General features: G+C 34.8%; 6 protein-coding genes across 12 annotated transcripts; 1 reads left to right on the forward strand and 5 right to left on the reverse strand.

Annotated features, from left to right (window-relative positions):
• Positions 1–3: 3 nt before the first annotated feature.
• LOC149738407 (di-N-acetylchitobiase-like) lies at positions 4–1,682 on the reverse strand. The gene has a single exon (XM_089873748.1). The coding sequence runs from the start codon at positions 1,680–1,682 to the stop codon at positions 573–575; it is 1,110 nt and encodes a 369-aa protein (XP_089729874.1). The 3' UTR covers positions 4–572.
• A 26-nt stretch (positions 1,683–1,708) lies between these two features.
• On the reverse strand, positions 1,709–2,885 carry LOC149738408 (CCAAT/enhancer-binding protein gamma-like). Its single transcript, XM_089873768.1, has one exon. It carries the CDS (start codon positions 2,743–2,745, stop codon positions 2,197–2,199), a length of 549 nt encoding a protein of 182 aa, XP_089729894.1. The 5' UTR covers positions 2,746–2,885; the 3' UTR covers positions 1,709–2,196.
• A 604-nt stretch (positions 2,886–3,489) lies between these two features.
• Positions 3,490–5,312, forward strand: LOC149738409 (uncharacterized). The gene has a single exon (XM_089873754.1). The coding sequence runs from the start codon at positions 3,849–3,851 to the stop codon at positions 4,785–4,787; it is 939 nt and encodes a 312-aa protein (XP_089729880.1). The 5' UTR covers positions 3,490–3,848; the 3' UTR covers positions 4,788–5,312.
• Positions 4,841–12,127, reverse strand: LOC149738410 (uncharacterized). 6 transcript variants are annotated; one of them, XM_089873717.1, is made up of 22 exons: positions 11,983–12,127; positions 11,788–11,915; positions 11,352–11,442; positions 10,966–11,055; positions 10,680–10,795; positions 10,398–10,517; positions 9,957–10,171; positions 9,679–9,764; positions 9,398–9,477; positions 9,017–9,138; positions 8,641–8,755; positions 8,273–8,439; positions 7,907–8,068; positions 7,530–7,626; positions 7,126–7,361; positions 6,749–6,948; positions 6,490–6,696; positions 6,290–6,356; positions 6,122–6,209; positions 6,003–6,053; positions 5,784–5,922; positions 4,841–5,334 (listed from the first exon to the last, which is right to left on the reverse strand). In XM_089873717.1, exons 1-21 carry the CDS (start codon positions 12,125–12,127, stop codon positions 5,788–5,790), a joined length of 2,718 nt encoding a protein of 905 aa, XP_089729843.1. In that variant the 3' UTR covers positions 4,841–5,334; positions 5,784–5,787. The 6 variants fall into 6 exon arrangements, with proteins under 6 accessions (XP_089729843.1, XP_089729842.1, XP_089729845.1 ...); XM_089873716.1 differs by lacking the exon at positions 4,841–5,334 and adding an exon at positions 5,341–5,587; XM_089873719.1 differs by lacking the exon at positions 4,841–5,334 and having other exon boundaries at positions 5,596–5,922; positions 11,352–11,438; positions 11,793–11,915.
• A 191-nt stretch (positions 12,128–12,318) lies between these two features.
• On the reverse strand, positions 12,319–13,482 carry LOC149738411 (calcyphosin-like protein). Its single transcript, XM_089873765.1, has 3 exons — positions 13,347–13,482; positions 13,022–13,284; positions 12,319–12,598 (listed from the first exon to the last, which is right to left on the reverse strand). Exons 1-3 carry the CDS (start codon positions 13,460–13,462, stop codon positions 12,351–12,353), a joined length of 627 nt encoding a protein of 208 aa, XP_089729891.1. The 5' UTR covers positions 13,463–13,482; the 3' UTR covers positions 12,319–12,350.
• A 437-nt stretch (positions 13,483–13,919) lies between these two features.
• On the reverse strand, positions 13,920–17,884 carry LOC149738412 (uncharacterized). 2 transcript variants are annotated; one of them, XM_089873739.1, is made up of 9 exons: positions 17,764–17,884; positions 17,431–17,647; positions 17,179–17,299; positions 16,384–16,509; positions 16,217–16,330; positions 16,051–16,168; positions 15,625–15,721; positions 14,400–14,670; positions 13,920–14,187 (listed from the first exon to the last, which is right to left on the reverse strand). In XM_089873739.1, the coding sequence occupies exons 1-9, from the start codon at positions 17,882–17,884 to the stop codon at positions 13,921–13,923; spliced, it is 1,452 nt and encodes a 483-aa protein (XP_089729865.1). In that variant the 3' UTR covers position 13,920. The 2 variants fall into 2 exon arrangements, with proteins under 2 accessions (XP_089729865.1, XP_089729864.1); XM_089873738.1 differs by having other exon boundaries at positions 17,431–17,667; positions 17,764–17,882.
• Between the last annotated feature and the right edge of the window lies 1 nt (position 17,885).

Raw genomic sequence — 17,885 nt, forward strand, 5'->3', positions numbered from 1 at the left:
CAACTGCATAAAATTTTATTTCAATTATTTTTAATGACAAAATTTTAGAATCAAACAAAATAAAATGATGGCAGATTAATTGGAGAAAAAACAAATAGTGTAGTTGTTATAATCAATTGCTACCAAAATATATTCAAGGGTCCAAGGGACTGCTGTTATACTATTATAAGCACAAATTTTGAAAGCCCAAAATAGAAAAGATTAGTACATGCATAGTGGTGTGATAAATACAACAGTCTAAATCAAATGTTTCTGCCTAAAAATATAAATTGCTTTGGTTTAGTTCAACAATATTATAGCATAACTTAACACTAATGAAGGAAAATGCTTTAAAATACAACAAAAACTGTATGAGGAATGAGGGGATAATTCACAAGTAAACATTGATTCTGTGATCAACTAAGTAAATTATTTTCATATATAAAGTTGACTTGGTATGGTTAATAACATTTCGATGCAAAAGAAAGAATGACACTCAAATAGTAGTACTAAGTACTTAATCATATAAAATGGCATAAGGACAGATCTGCATAGTATAAAGGTATCGTATGAATTTAATGACCACATATTGTTTATTTTTTCATTTTCTCAAGATATTCTGACAATGTATCCCACATGTCCTTGGTCTGTTTCATGACAGTAATATCAGTGGATGTGTAGTTTAATTCATCAGCTGTCCACATTCCAATTCCCCTGAGGTTCAGTGCAAATGCTAGCTCATATTTTATTTTTAAGCTTTGCACGTTGTCGTACCAGAACTGATGGTAAACTCCATCAGTTAAAGTGGTAAAGAAAGGAGTAGAAGAACGTGTATCCCACTTTAGTCCACCTTGATTTTGGATAAATTTATGATTGATATCGGAAAATGCACGCTGAGAATTCGGGGCTCCAGCAATAAGACATAAGTTGTGTTCAGTGTGATTAAAAAATTTACTACACGTGTAGTCGTAACCATACCATGGAACCGCCATTACAAGTTGGTTCGGGTTAATGGAAAAATTGTGCAGGTACAAATTATAAGATTCTTTTAATAACCACAGTGGACTGTTGGCACTCGCAAATAAAATATCGATTGTTGCATCATAATCCATTACTATCATGTAGTCTGTTGATTTGGAAATTGCTACATAATCAAAACAATAACCAGAGAAACAACCAACGAGTATAGGAGAGTAGGGAACATCCCATGTGAGAAGATAACTTGGGTTTAAACTCTTTAGAGCTATGTTTGTTTCATTTGTCAGGGCAGATATGCCATCCACTATATCCGTAGTATAAGCTGCACCTTCTATATCAATGTTGAGACCATCCAATTTTAAACTTTGCATCTTGTTGATCCATCCAGTCAAAACTTGCTTTCTAAATAAAGGCTGCTGAAGTTTGGGAAAATCATTAACTGATAAACCGACCAGAATGGTCACACGAACACCCCTACTGTGTGCATAACAGTACATCTCCTTGTATAATTCATGAGTGCCAGTCAGAATTACATTTGTAATTTGTGTCCAGTTATATTGTGTCCAAGTGTTATCTTTTGCGGAGGAAAATACCACTAGTTCTTTTTCATATTTTTTTGTGACTGGTTTACACATATTGGGGTCTTTGCAGAAACAGTCACTATATGCATCAGCATACAGCACCAGCATAAGTAAGCCATACAAGCATGCAGCAAATCTTAACATATTAGATTCTTTTTACACTTTTTAACCTAAAAATATAAATGATTGATAAATATTAAACAAGTCAGTTTAGCTTTTTCAAATGGAGGAATTAATGTTTCATGCAATAGTAGCCTAGCTAGGCCCTAGGCGACACTAAACTTAATGTGTTCAAGTTTGAAGGAATGTTGCCTTTAATGTACAGAAATAAAGGAAACTTGTTTGGAAACAAAACACAATAGTCAAAAATCTCTACAACAGTTTTAATTCATAGCCTACTGTAGTTTACTGAATGTAACTGTATAAACATGCAATGCAAACTTAATGATTTCAAACCTTACTTAAAAATAAAAAAATCTATAAAAAGAAAATTATGTTGGCAATTAGAGAATAAATAAAAACACAAGTAAAATAAACAAACATGAATAAAAACCACTAAAACAGAAAAAGTTGATAATGGCCACACAGTGTGATATTTTTAAGTTTTTCAAAACAATTTTATAACAGATTAATAACATTGTAAAAATATTTTAAAAGGTTAGCTTTTAGAACCACTACAGCTTGGTCCATTTGTTTTATTATCATGCATTTGTGAAGTTCCTGGTTTGTCGGTCAGTTTGTGACCCAACAGTTTCTCCAGCTGTTCCAAGTCTGGTAGGTCTATGCCGCTACCACTGAACCCTTTGGCATGGTCCATAAAAACTTGCTTTAAAACTTTAAGTTCCTGGTTAAGAACTTCAACTTTATTTTCAAGCACACAGTTTTCCTCTTTCAGTTGGTCAATTCTTTCCGATGTGATTTGAGACTTCTCTCGTGATTTTTCACGACTTTTCTTCACAGCAATGTTGTTTCTTTGCCTCCTCTTTACATAATCATCTTGATCTCCTTCTAACTCTCCCTTGACAATTGCTTTGCTTGGAGGTGGAGCTTTCCCCCCAAAGTTTTGAACAACAGGCACAGTCTGTGGTCTTTGTGGGTACTTAAATTTAATTAAAGGTTCTGCAGTCTGTCCAGGATCACCAAAATTTACATTTGTGTCTTGGTTTCCAGAACCAGACGGTGTACCAGTACCGTTCTGATTATTCATCGAATTAATTAACAACACACTAAACAAAATGGACCTATGGGCTAATGCAGCTGTTGACAAAGTTTTGTTTCCATCTAGAGTAAATTTAATACATTTCAAACACGAGTTTGCCAATTGTACATTTAAATATTTACATATTCGTGTTACCAAAAACGGCTGTCTCTAAAATACGCTGAACAACGCAAAACCCAAGTTGGTTTAAATACGTATGCACATGTGTCAATCAATTAATCATATCGCGTTTTCTTTAAACAAGCATGTGACCGCGTTGCCTGTTGTCGTATTGTTGTTGCCATAACCCTAGAAGTAATAGGCATGCCTTTAAAGAAGTTCTATATTAGGAAACTAATCTAACACTCTCACATTAACCTAATTTACAGTTTGATTGCGTCACCCTGTTGAAAAGTAATTTTATGTCGAAAAGTTGTTCTTTTATCGGGAAGTCCCCTAAAACTTCAACCAGCAAGTATTGCGCAATCTGTCCATAATACCAGCACAACCTGAAGGAAACGAAATATTAAAAAAAAACGAAGTGGCGCAATAATATCACATGTTGAAAGATTCGGATATTAAAATGTTTTTCCTGTGCTATCGACATAAAAAAATACAATGTAATGGCGAGCATAGCGAGGTAATCACCGGCGGATGAATATATAATTCGTGACGTCAAGCATCGCGATGCCTTTTCTCTGTTAGAACAAACAACAAAGAGATTTTCGTTCTAGAAACAGTACGTGACGCATATGTTATATACGCTGAGCCCACGTATTTTAAGTTGACGTTATAGTCACGCGACGTTCAGCGAAGCATAGTTTTACAAATACCGTTGCAACGATACTCAGCACCTGAAATCGTGGCAAATACAGCACGTTTATAAGTTGATTAAGGTGGGTGAATTGGCCAGTATTCAGTGTGCTTGTGGAGTAAGGCAGGTATATATTATATATATATATATATATATATATATATACAATAGTCAGATAATTGTTAAATAACTATACGATCATAAATTACTTACTCCATTCTGATTCACATTTAAAGTTATTATAACATATACTTTATAGATTTCAGGGTTGTTTTATTATTAAACATGCCATCTTACAATGGCATCTAGATCCAACCCAAACTTGAACAGTGGTGCTGGTGCCCATAAAAATTATATGTCGGCTGACAACACTCTGGACTTCACTGATTTATATCAGAACGAAGAATCTTTTGATCTTTCATGTTATATGAGCACATCTCCAAACCTAGAGCTTTGTAACGACGATCTATTTGAAAATCTTTTCCCACCAACCTCACCCAGTCTGCCTGCTGATTTAAAGAAAGAAAAATTTGAGGACTTTGAAGAGGAATTAGACAACTGGTATTACACCACAACGAGTGAGCCACCGTCAAATTGCGCTTCCGCTTGTTCATCTGCTGCACCCTCACCAGTCCCGTACAACTTCTACAACACTCCGCCCGTCACCCCACAGAGACCTCAGTCACCCCATCACCTACAATTTGATGGGCTTACTACTCCTATGTCTTCTTCCAGATTTGCGGCAGTCATGGCTGAAGATCGTCAAGTACTGCAACAGCGACAAGTGCCACAACGCATAAATGAGTCTAACATGCCAATTTCTACTCCGATAATTGTAAAACCTGACCCTGAAGAGCAGATGTACTTAACTGAGCAAAGTTTTGCAAATATGAAAGATGAACCTGTGACTGCCAACCATGTTCCAACTTCCATTGCCTCCCAACCTGACATAGACACCAAAACAATGAAACGGCCAGCACCCATCGATTACAGCAGTTCAAAGAAGACCAAGATCCTCATAAAAGGATCAAAGGAATACGTCCAAAAGCGTGAGAGAAACAATGTTGCTGTGCGGCGCAGCAGAGACAAAGCTAAACGAAAAGCAGCAGAAACTCAGGTTAAAGTGGATCAACTGCAAAATGAAAACCTGAAACTGCATGAGAAAGTTGCAGAACTCACTCACGAACTTACTACTCTTAAAAACCTTTTAAAAGCATTGCCTCATGCACAAAGCTAAATTTCTAATGTAAATCTCCTTTTATCTCTTTCTTTAAGTTCCTATTTTTCCATCTTTGTTCCTTTTGAACTAAATGTAACTTTTACCAGACCAGTGATTTTATAAGGTAATTTATATGAAATGCCGAGAAGATGTAGGCAATTTACCACCGTGTTGTGTACTCCACTGAAATAAGTTAAGTTTGTAGGTATTTCTTTTCTTTTACTATGTTCCACTTCTCTATTGTATTTATTAGCCTATAAATAGTTTAACTTTTCGCTACTAATCATTGTTTAAAATATAATTTTAAAACAAATTATTTAATTTGCCATCAACTTGTAAATTTTTTTTTCGGATTTTCCTAATCTTAAAAATCGAAGTTTAGTCATGCGAGCAGATTGTATGCATGAAACAATGATCTCACCACCAGTTCTCATTTAAATATGATATAGTTCTACAGTCGACTTACTGTTCAAACTTACTGTTCAATGTTCATAAGATGCATGGCAACATTTCACCAGTTTCAAATTACAAATATTATCTGCAGTTTTCTGTTTCTTTTGCAGATCTAGTCATTAAGTAAAGAAAACACAGATATAGTCATTAAGTACTGATAAGTGTAGTGTGCAAGTATGATGCAACTACAAAAAAACACATTTTATAGGACAGGAAACCTTGACCCAGGAATTACCAGTTGGCCAGTTTACGAGCACGCAACCAGGTGAACCTTGATACCAGCAGCTAGTAAATATTGATTTCTTTTCCAATAATAAGACTAGTGGCAAACAAGGAGTTAATGATTAACATAAGGAGTATGACCCCTAAAAAATAGATTTGAAGAGAAACTTTATTACAAAATAATGAACACAGTGGAGATTATGCATTGAATAAATACTAAACCAACGGCTTCGGAAAAAACAACTTAAAAAACAAAAATGTCACAAAATTACAAACAAATATTGTAAAGAGTTTGACAAATGGGTCATTAAAGTATGGTACTATACTATCATGTCTTACTGGTTTATATCTTGCATTGAACTAGATTTGATACTTCTTCAGCATACAGAACTGTTTGCAAAGATACAGTGGTTTTGCTGTAAACAAAGCATGGGAGTGGCCCAATTCGTTTCCCATTCAAAGAGGAACTGTTGATGACCTGATAGTAAAGTGTGTATATGGCAATGGATGGTGCAATGTATGACTAATATGTTGCTGTTAAACCATGTTTGTTTTTACCTGTCCAACTGATAGTTCACAGATGTATTTGAATAATGTTTCGTTTTTAAGCTGAAAGATAAGTATAAATATATAAATGTAGCAGCAGATTTGCACATAGACAGCATTTGGCATGATACCTTGAGTCTAACTTTAAATGCAAATTGCACCATTACGTTAACCAAAGTATCATCAGGACCTGACATTTCTTGATTATCTTTCAGCTTCCTAGAAAACAATGGTCTATTTAAATGCCAATCAGAAATCTCGCTGTATCAGCTGGAAAGAGGAAGTAGATAAAAACTTACGATGTGTCACATGGTACATCACATGATGAGGTAGTTTTCCTAACGGTAGCTGATCCACATATGACTCCTTGTGACATGCAAAACAATGTGTTGCTGATGTGGCAGTATTTATACAGTTTCTTTTAGAATTTAGATAAAAGAATTGCTTTTATGTATTTATATTTTCGACGTTGGTTACTGTATACCATAGTTCAACTTACCATTAAGCAAAACAAAAGATGGAATTGGACAATTTAAACAAATGTCTGGTGAGTCCATGATATTTATAGAGGCAACACAAATAGCCTTTTCAACATTGTAATTAGCAAAGGTGCAACGATGTGAAAAATTTTCAGAGATACTCTTATTAGTATGCATGTCATTTAATGCAATCACTTGACTACATGCGTCCAATACCAACTCTACCTCTGTAAAAAGAAAAATAGAATTGTCCACCCTTTAACAGTGTGTGTTGCTTACCAGACACAAGTGCATCTTTTAAAATAACCACACTACCATCTTCAATCGCATGCGTTGCAGGCACAATATTTTTCAGACATGTGATTTGGGAAGGTTTCATTGAAGTGTCTGTGATGTAAACCAACTGACATGACGTGATGTCATTTGGATTGTTTTGTTCTTCATGCCTCGTATGCAACACTTTAACAATGAAACTAAATCTGCATATTTTGACAAAAAAAAACAAAGCTCATTAGAAATGCTTGACGAAAAGGTGTATTAAAAGCCTTTTTTTCTACAGGGTAGCCTATTTAAAAAACATAATATATTAAAAATACAAAAAAAAATCATTAAAAATGTTTAAAAGGGATAAAATACCCCCATTTTTTTTATCTCACCTTGTATTGTAGTAAACAGTCTGTTTATTTAAAATATCATTTAGACAACTCAGTTGTATTGGTCTGTACAGTACATCCGTTTTAAGAGAACCATTAGCAGCAGGTCGATTTAAATCACTACACTCTGTGGTATTAGATTCATTGCGGGGGTATACAGTTTCACTGTGGTTGAACTTGGCAACCAATTTGTAGCAAAAACTAGGTGGCAGCAACATCTTTGGAGTTCCATGTATATCCTTGAATTAATAACAAATAAACATCAAAGGTGGTGAATGGTGATGTTCATGAAGTTTACTTTTTAAACAAACTACAATTCCTACCATAGCGATGTACAATAACTAGATCATTTAAAAGGGGATTAAAGTTTAAGTTGTAAAGAAATACCACAATTCATTTCTACTCACTGCAGAGTTGGTTTGACTTTGACTGTCTTGTACTTGATACAAACCATACCCCGATTCATCCCACACAGAATCGATTAAACTCATTAACTGGGGACATCTGTAACAAAAATCAATGCATTTATCTTCTGGGGAAATGTGGGGAAGTGTCTTACATATTATTAAACCAAATAGTTGATGGGCAATAGATTTACATTCCACCTGTACCCTCATTAATCACTACTTTTAATGATATTTACAATTCATTATGTGGTTGAGGTCTAAAATTTTATGGCAAAAACATGGGTCACTACAACACTGTGTGTTTACTATAATACACAATATTTTATCATTACGTTTAAACATAGGAAACAAGGAAAACAACGTCTATATCTACTCACTGCAATCGAGTTACACGTCCAACTAGATCCAAGTTGTTGAAATAGACTCGTTGTCCTTCACCTTGTTTTACCAAACTTGACCAACTTTGTTCAAACAGGAGTCCTGCCCCAACTTCTAGCTCAAAAAACACACCAAATGCATCTTCACACAATAAGTGAAATCTGAATCACATGAAACAGCTTAACTAAATTAAACACTGTTCCACTGGGTTTGTCATAGCTGTAACTAAAAATAATATCACTTTACAAATGCTATTACATTATGCAAAGGTAACAAAAGATTATTGGCAAAGAAACTTTTGCCGAATTTAAAAATGTTTTAATGCTTTATTGCTTTATGCTGACACATTAAAAATTCAAACTAACTTTGATTTATTTGGTCTTTGATAAACTCGTTGAACAGTTGCAGCTAGTGAGATTCCACTTCTCTCCTCACTTGCTTCCAATGCTTCTAATAAGCTCTCACATGCTTGTTTATTTGAAGGTTGGATTGGAACTTGAGATCCCACTGAGTCCGCTTTCAGTGAATTCTGCTTTTATTGATATTTAAATTATGGATGTGAATATTAATTGGTATGTTATGTTATAAAATATAAATACTTTGAAATGTTTTAAGTATATGCAAAACTAACCTAACAGTAACATGTTACTACTTTTAATGTAATAACACCTCCCACATTCCCCCAACACAGCTGTATAGAATATAATGTCTTTACAGAAGTGCACAATTTTACCTGACTAACACTTGCACTTATACATGGAGACTGTGTAGAGGTGGCAGTAGGTAACTTTAGATGATAAATGCAAAGTAGAACAGGAAACTTCAGTTCTTCCACATGGATTGATTTCCTGGGAAATTATAATATTTAGGAATAATTGAAGGTACCATGCATAGAATGGTGAACTTGTACAACCGACAGTTAGTTTAGGTTTGACCTTACAGTTGGCCTACTTGTCTTATTTTAAGTGCAACATCAACCAAAAATATTAGAAACCTTTATTTATATGAAGAATCCTGCAATAGGACATGATCAAGTTAGTTTATTGATCAAGTATTAAAAAAAACTGACACGAATATTGAGCAAATGAGCAAGAATGCTCGCTGCTTACCAGGGGCTGCAGATAGTGAACACTGAGGACAAGGTAAGATTGTATTCCGTGACTACATGGTGCTGGAGTATCACCGTGTAAAAATCACTAAGGTCAGTCACATCTTTACCTTTATTTAACACCTAATGACAAATATAGATCATGTGATTATGCGATGGACAAACTAAAACGTTTAAAAAAATAAAGTATTCACCTAATATTAGAATAATAAACTAGAGGACATTCAATAAATGTTACAGCTGCTGTTTCTTACATAATTTACCCTAGTTACAATATAAAAATCAGGATATAGTTCAGCAGAGCATATATATTATATAACTCCCTTAGTCAATGTACATTAAGACATTTAATACATTATTGCTAAATTTCCAACAAACGGACCTTGCATTCCATTACATGAAGGAATCCTTCCTTATGGTCAGATAAAGCTTGTAGTTTAACACAACTGTTGTGCCTGAAACCTGGAAAACAGTGAATTTAAAAAGTTTAAAAATTTTATATTTTAAAACCTGTCTATGCATAAGTGCAGGGTTTCACTTTGTAGTAATCTACACTTCGAAAAAAAGTTTCAAATTGTAGTAATCTACACTGCAATAATAAACCTAGTGATTTGCAACCAAAATAATACTTGCTGGTATTAGATAAATAGGTGCAAGCCTAACCTGGTTCTTTAAGCTGGTGTTTGAACAAATTCAACTGACTTTTTTCATGACGCTGAATCCGTGATAGTTGCTCTGCCAATCCATTGCTAAAACATATTCATGTGAATTTTGATACTCTTTAGGTACATGAACTATCACAATTGCACGTATTTTTGTTGAGAATACAAATATTATTAATAAAAATTTGGAACCAATTATAGAAATGCTAAACTTATCAAACAAAATAACAGACTAAGAGTTTAAGTTTTATAATAAAGTTAATGAAACACTTAACTAACGGTTTAAATTTTTTCTTCTTTGCAGAGTCATAGTTGGTTAGTGTCATAAGGGAGGAGCATGGTTTTGCTGAGTCAACTTCTTCAATTTTATTGATGACTGATTCAATCCAGGATGAACCTTTCACACCAGATGTTGTTGTTTCTTTTTTTTGCATGGATGAAGAGCAGATGGGGCTTGATTTGCAGGAAATGGTAATTTGGTCTTCAGATAATATCTTTAAAAACAAAACAAAGTTTTGATGCAAAATACAACATGCAAAACAAATCTAATGCAAGTATTAAAATGCTCAAGGCTTTGTTTATTTAGGGCTGATAGTGATAACTGCAAAGTATTGAATAAAATATCAGACAAAAATAATTTGAAACATGGGTATATGACTTCTGCATTGCAAAGCATGTGAGCAGAAAATCTATACCAACAAGAAAATAACTCTTACTTACTGTGTCACTCTCAGTTTCTGTGGTTTGCGAAGTTAAGATTTCTATGCTATCTTCATCTTTGACAGGAAGACTAAACGTTTCGTTTAATTCTTCAATCATTCCATCATTTTCACTGTCATCCTTAAAATATAAAATTTTGTACTTGCATTGGTAAAAATATTTAATAAGGTTTAGAGTTGTAGTTACATATCTATTGCCAAACAAAGCTGTATTTGAAGTAGCTATTGGAGGTGTATGTTTTGGTTAAACAACTAAACATTTTGGAAAATATAAATAACTCACAAGTGGAACGGCAAGAGGAGTTTCATCCAGACCAGAATGACTTTTACTTTGTTGATGAACATGGACAGATAAGTGACTTAAATTCACAAGTGGAGAACCGCTATAACATGGATATCCTATACATAAAAAAATATATAAACAAATACTTATACAAGACAGTTTGGATAAAAACAAAAATGATAACAAACAATAACATTAACTAGTTTGAATTATCATAGGAATCATTATAAAGAACGTTTCGAATAGTATTCATGTCAAATAAAGTTAAAAGTTAATATATACTAACCAGGGGTGATTGGACTAAGTGGGAGCAATGAAGGTTGTTGCGCTCGCTTTTTCACAGTAGAAACACGATATTGTGATAATACTGGACTTCCTGTTAAAAAACATGAAAATAGTTCATAGGGCAACTTGAAGGTAAACCTCAGCTGACTTGGCATGCATTTGCGCAGGACTTTACTCATATAGAATAATAATATGTAAAACATAATAAGTTTTTGACCGTGTCCATTTATATTTATTCAATGGTCATCTTATATAACAACAATAGTATTGGAAAACTAACAAACAAACAAATATAAACTAATTTAAGATGTTACAAAGTATTTATATATTTATTAAAACACGATAAACCATTATCAACATTAAAGTTAATGAAAACACAATGCTAACCTGCACATATAAATTTTGAGAAATCTGTGTCATTGGTTGGGCTGTTGTCCATCCTTTTACATGACGGCGTACACATCACTGGACTTCCTGGATTACTCAAGGTGTTATAATTCAAATGATTATATACCTTATTTATTAGTTATTCACAAGCCTGGATTTGACCCAGAACCCACCAGAACACCAATTCGTTAAGTCAATAAACATTTAAAGTTAATCCAAGTTGTTATAGTTGCAAGAAATTTTAACTTAGTATTTATTAAGTTAATTTGTTTTCTTATCTGAATTAACTTATAAAGGCCCTACAGTAGAGGTTCTAGAAGCCCTGGTCTTAGAAATCCAGCCCTGATTCTGAATTAATAGAAATGGGCAACACATCGTACTTTCAAACACAAGCTATTCATTTTTAGATGGCGAAAATGTTAATGCCATGCAATTCATTACCTGGCATGCTGTTATTATTGATGATTTGTTGTTGTTTAGTATTCTGGTGTTCATCATCACTTGAACTCCAGTGTATACTGCCCTCTTGTGAGCGCTCGTTTGATCTTCTCTTCACACAAGACACTACAAAACGTCCACTATTATTTGTAAAGTTGACATATATTTTAATGGGAAGAACAATACAAATTACGTGAGGTGCTGGAAAGTCTTCCGGTTCTTCGTTTACGTTTGTTAGGAGTAACTGAATAGCTTGATTTCGTCATTAGATCGTAAAAATTCTCGTCCCATAATGTTGTAGGTAAGTCTGCGCTTTTTTCAGCAGCCACGCGCTTCATTTTAACTTAGACTAAAACTTTATTCCTTGAACTCCAGCGCAACAGGTTTGCTCTTATTTTCGTACCATTTTTAACTACTGTAAAAACGCCTACAATACGCCCCTCTCACACACGACGATACGCATGAACAAATATATAATATTTTTGTTTGCTATGTTTATAGCTAGTCGACCAAACACAACATTGAAAAGCAAAGTTCAAACTCATTTAATTATCAACGGCATTAGAGTTTCCACGCTTTTCGCATCATAACATCGAAATATATATCATTATCTATGGATGCACTGACGCCAACATAATAGTTATAAAACTCTTCGTATGTTACAACTCCATCAGGGTCACCAGGGGTATCAAAGCTCTCTAAAAACTTTAAAAACACTTGATCTTCTGTCCAGTCCCCGTTTTGATACTTCGGATGATGCCTTGCATCGTAAACTCCATGTAGATCTTCCACGGTTATTTGACCATCGCCTGAAGTATAGTATAAACAGTAGGGTGGGGGAAGATGGGACACCTTTTAACTCTATTTTCTCTTCCTATTTAGTAGTAAACAAAGAACATTCAAAAAATTATAAAACTATATCCCCACGACTCCCATAGACCGTTGTTAATTGTTTAAAACACAATCATGATATTTGAATATTATGTGCTAAAGGTGTCTCATCTTCCCCTACTCTACTATAGTAAGATGGGGTAATATTGTCTCGTGTGGTAACAAACAAAACAAAAGAATTATTAAACTATATTCTAACGACTGTTGTTAATTGATAAAAAAGATCGAGGTATTTGGATTTTATTTGCTAATACTGTTCCGGCCTTCCCTTCCCTATATAGTATATAATGTTTGACACACGTTTAAAAAAATAAACTTATAAAGTCTTCAAAGCCCTATACCTGTTCGATCAAGCTTCCTAAATGCCTTCTGTATTAAAGTCCGTCGAGATTTCGAAAGTGGTGGTCGCAGTTTCACCAGAAACTCATCGAAATCAATCGTTCCGCTCCCGTCACGATCGAATGTTTCAAACATCTTCCGTGCGTCATCGGGATCAAGGTCAAGACCATAGTCATAAATTCCTTTTTTAAATTCACTGTAATCGAGGCTCCTACTTTTATCGTCATCCATGATTCGAAAGCATCGTCCCAGACCTTTAATTCCGCTGCATAAATATTGCCACGTTTTTTTACGAAAAGTCTTACGAAATAAAACTTTAGAAAATACCTTGATCCACGAGACAAACATTGCAGTCGTAATTTTTCGACTGGATCTTGAGTCGTATCAAGTAACTTCCTGGCTTTCTCAGCCATTTGGTTATCGTGCCTTGCTGTTCCAGCCATTTTCACCAAATAAAAGTTACAAAGAGGAAATCAAAGCTAATTTGATCAAAAACGTATAACAATAAAATGTTACAACACAATTACATATTAGCCAAACTATTAGTAACAGTTTACAAGTTCCACACACACATAACATGACTATACCGTCTTTTCATTCCACAACACTTTCATCAAATAATGAACAAAGGCCATGAAACAAAACGATGTAACTTTAGACCAAGGTATGCTCCTATTAAATTAAAGCCTCGCAAGACGACAAGTGTTATAGATTTACTTCAATATGATCATTCTAGTTTTAAAAGCACAATACATATTGATATTTGAATTCTATGAGATCAGGAAGAACACGAATGGCGGCTTGGATATAACAAAGTAATGCCATACATACATAACACTGATGGGGTAAAACAAATTAAAATATATGTTACAGAATAACGTTGCTGGAGGCACTCATGGGTTCAAACACATTCTCCGTTAACGCATTTTTGCACAGATTCGCAACACGTATAATACTCGTTGTAATACGAACAACACGGTTGGTCTGGTGGGCAAGGGTTGTCTTGACAAGTAAGAGGGTTGGGACCTGGCACCGGGGGGTCAAAATTACAATACTCTCCGGTACATTTTACATCGACACCAATCCCAGAAACAAACAAATCCAGCACAGCTGTCTGTTGTATCGGAGCAGTGTAATTAAACGGACCACTGTATTCGATTCCGAAGACCTAAGGTTTAATTTTTAATGTCAGATGGAGATATGACTTTTTACCGTACATGTTTATATAATAAGAAAACCAGACATACACGTTAAATTTAAAGCAGCCCATTTAGCAAAACTATTTTTCGCACCGACGTTTGGAATTTTAAGTCTCGTCATCGGAGTATACGAATAATTAGAGTTTTAAATTATAATAAAATGTACAAAATGTTAGATTACCGGCCCAGATGTAGTATTATGTAGCGACACGCCATCTTTGTATAACACAGTGCAGTTATCTTTAATTGGCTCGCATCTATTGTAAGTCCACGCTGTGTCGCTGTTTAGCCGGATAAACTTGACATACGCCTCAACATTTTCTTTCCATATTTCAGGGTCGTTTTCTCTCGAGTAATCGATCAAATAGCGCAAATTGCGAAGAAAAATTCCTTTAAACATTTTGGCATCGTCATCGCAGTTAGGAAAACAATATTCAACCAAAATTCCGTCTCTGCAAAAAAGGCATATTTCTTTGAAAATACTAAACATTTACAATCAGCACCACCAGAAGTTCTACAATGTATACGTTTGCTGTTGTTAAATACTGAAATTCGGTGTTAAACGAAAACCACATTTTTAATGACTGAAAAAGAATCGAAAAAATAAATGAAAAGATGTTTTATCTCCCCTTCCCCCCCAAAAAAAATACCAAAAAAATACTATTCATTTAAAATATTTTAATTGATGTCCCACCTTACCCCACTTTGTACTGTTGCAGATTTTTAATGCCGAACTTTAAAAGGTTTGTTTCTAATTTAATAATTTAGACCTTAATTTAGGAGTAATTCAAATACAACACTGATATAATAACAAAGGTAATATAACAAAAAAGATTTTCAAAATTAAGTCACATGCATGGAAAGTGGTTTCGCTTTGCGGTGACCGTTAAAAAATAGTGTATCAGCTCTCACATTTACGGACATTGAAGAAGCGCGTTCTATTCTTTTTTCTCTCTGTGCATTCTTTATACAACAACATACTGTAGTTTACATGTAAAAATCTATAGCAGTGCGACCATGTACTATTATGGTGGGCAAGAAAAAAGAATATTCAGTGTTGGATTTCAAAACGTACAATGTAGTGATTTCGTGTTATTTACGTTTAGGAATTCCTAATAATAAATAATTTATTGAACAAAGTTAAGAAGGTTTTCGTTGTCCCGTCTTACACCGTTTAGATCGAGACGTTAAAATTACATCTTATGTGCGAACTGCTAAATAATTTAACCTGACTTGGACCCTCTGTGTGTTTTAATGTATTTTCTTAAAGTGTGGTATATTAATAAAAATATGATGGTAGGCTACTAATTTCGTGGTTTTACACATTTTAATATTAGAGATATTTGACAGTATGTACTTAAGTGCCCCGTCTTTCCGCACTTTCATATATATTACTGAAGCCTTACTTCGTGGAATGAGCAATCGTCGCTTGTGCCACTTTATGTGCGAGAGGTATAAGTTCGTTGGTGCGATTTAGTATGGGAGCGGCTTCCACCAACCCGCCTGTGGATAATAAATGAATGACGATGCCTTTTGTTCTAATTATTGCCGAAATTTCTGTTTTAAGAAGTGTCAAAATAAGGGTGGGGGAAGATGGGACACATTTAGCACATAATATTCAAATACATATCATGATTGTGTTTCAAACAATTAACAACGGTCTATGGGAGTCGTGAGGATATAGTTTTATAATTTTTTGAATGTTCTTTGTTTACTAATAAAGGGGACGAGAAGATAGAGTTAAAAGGTGTCCCATCTTCTCCCATCCTACTATATGTTATTAAACCATTGCCACTTAATTTCTATGTCATCTTAAATAAGTGTACATTTACCTATTATCAGACCCATGTTGTAAGTAGGTCCATACACCTCATTATTTGTGCAGTTATTTGTGACCCCGTCTGCTACCATGTAACTTGTTTCATTGATCAAACCGTTCACTTCAATAAACTACAAAAGAAGGTAAAGCAACTGAAATTTTTCTAAATTATTACTTACTTTCATAATTAGCTTGATTTTATCCAACAAAGTGGTGTCGTTTGTGTGTCTGAAAAGCTTCGAACTTAGCTGGAGCATTTGAGCGTTTTCAACATTTTGTTTGCTCGCCTGTGTCTGCAGGATGAATGGTAAGTTATAAATGAATAAATCAGAGAAGTATAACTTGCCTGATCAAACCAAATACCCCCGGCACATGAATGCGTTTTATCCCAACCATTTTCCCAAACCCAATCAAAAATCTTTCTAGCAGAATAAATAAATCCAGAAGTATTGTCATCACTAGAACCAAGAAGCTGGAATAAAGAATATGTAATTTGTATAATACGGCGAAGAAAGATAGGACACCTTACGTTATAGTCAAATATCCTGAACGTGTTTTAAACACAACGGTCTATGTGAGTCGTGAGAATACAGTTTAAAAATGCTTTGAATGTTCTTTGTTTACTACCAAATTAGACGAAAAAATGGGTTCCATCTTCTCCCAACCTAGGCTACTATATATTTACTTTTAAGTAATTTTAGGATAAAGCTAAAATGAAGGCATACTGCCCCGTGCAGTGCCTATATGGATGTGGTTGATGGCTTATCGCACTGAGATGCCGAAGGGGAAGAATTAAGTGGGGGCGAGTTACTCCTACTTTAATCTCTAATCCACGCGAGCATCCGAGGGGGTTCCATTCTGTTCTCAACCGAGCGCACAAGCATCGGGAGAACTGGTGTCACCTATCGAAGCAGATCAGCCTACAGCGATCGAATACCGGACAGATGAACTCACAGACGAAGCCATCGCGCACATCCGATAAGAGTTAGTATCGCGCCACGTTTAATAAGACAAAATATACTATAATCTACCGTTTGTGGGGCGCGCGCCATGACTTAAACTAAGGAAACAGTTCAATTGTAGCGTATTAATATCGATCACTTTATACAAAACTTTGTTGCACACTGGTGTACAGTACTACCTCATGTATTCTGATATAACTGAGCCCATACCAGGCCATATCATCGAAGGATGGTTGTGGATAGTACGCTTCAATCAAACTGTATACATCTCTGTTCGAACCCGTCACCACAGTTTTAAACCTGAAAGCACGTCACACTAATACTTTATGCAGAAACTATGTCGTTACTAAAACCTTTTAAATTTGATTTTTATAGGTGTATTCTGTGTGTAAACCAAGTGTGGCTTAAATATAAAGTAATGTCTTTCTTACATTGAATTGTTGGCGTAATGCATAAAGTTTGCCAAAGTTTCCAACACGGCACCATCCTGCCAGAAACCATCAAACCCGTTCCATGTTTGGTAGCTAAAGAGTCCAGCGATCGGCGACGGATACCAATTGTGTTGAAGTGCGTAGGCGGTCATGCATGACCTCACAGCGTTGACGTCACGACCGAACATTCTGGTTCCACATACGGTCGTGACATTAGCTTTAAATAAATTTCGAGCACTGAAACATTTTGACACAATCGGGGTTTAATTGCTTTGCACTCAAAACTATACGCCGTAAAAAAACAACTTATATACAACTATACGAATTGCCTACCGTTGTTGTCAATGTTTGTATTTCCAAATGTATTCAAGCAAAGAGCGGTCACAATATAGAACAGAGCAACTAAAGCCTTCATTTCAAAATAATGAACACCGCAACTGCCAGCTGAAACCATT

This window comes from Ciona robusta, chromosome 3 (genome assembly GCF_009617815.1).
Source record: "Ciona robusta chromosome 3, ASM961781v2".
NCBI classification, from domain to species: Eukaryota; Metazoa; Chordata; class Ascidiacea; order Phlebobranchia; family Cionidae; genus Ciona; species Ciona robusta.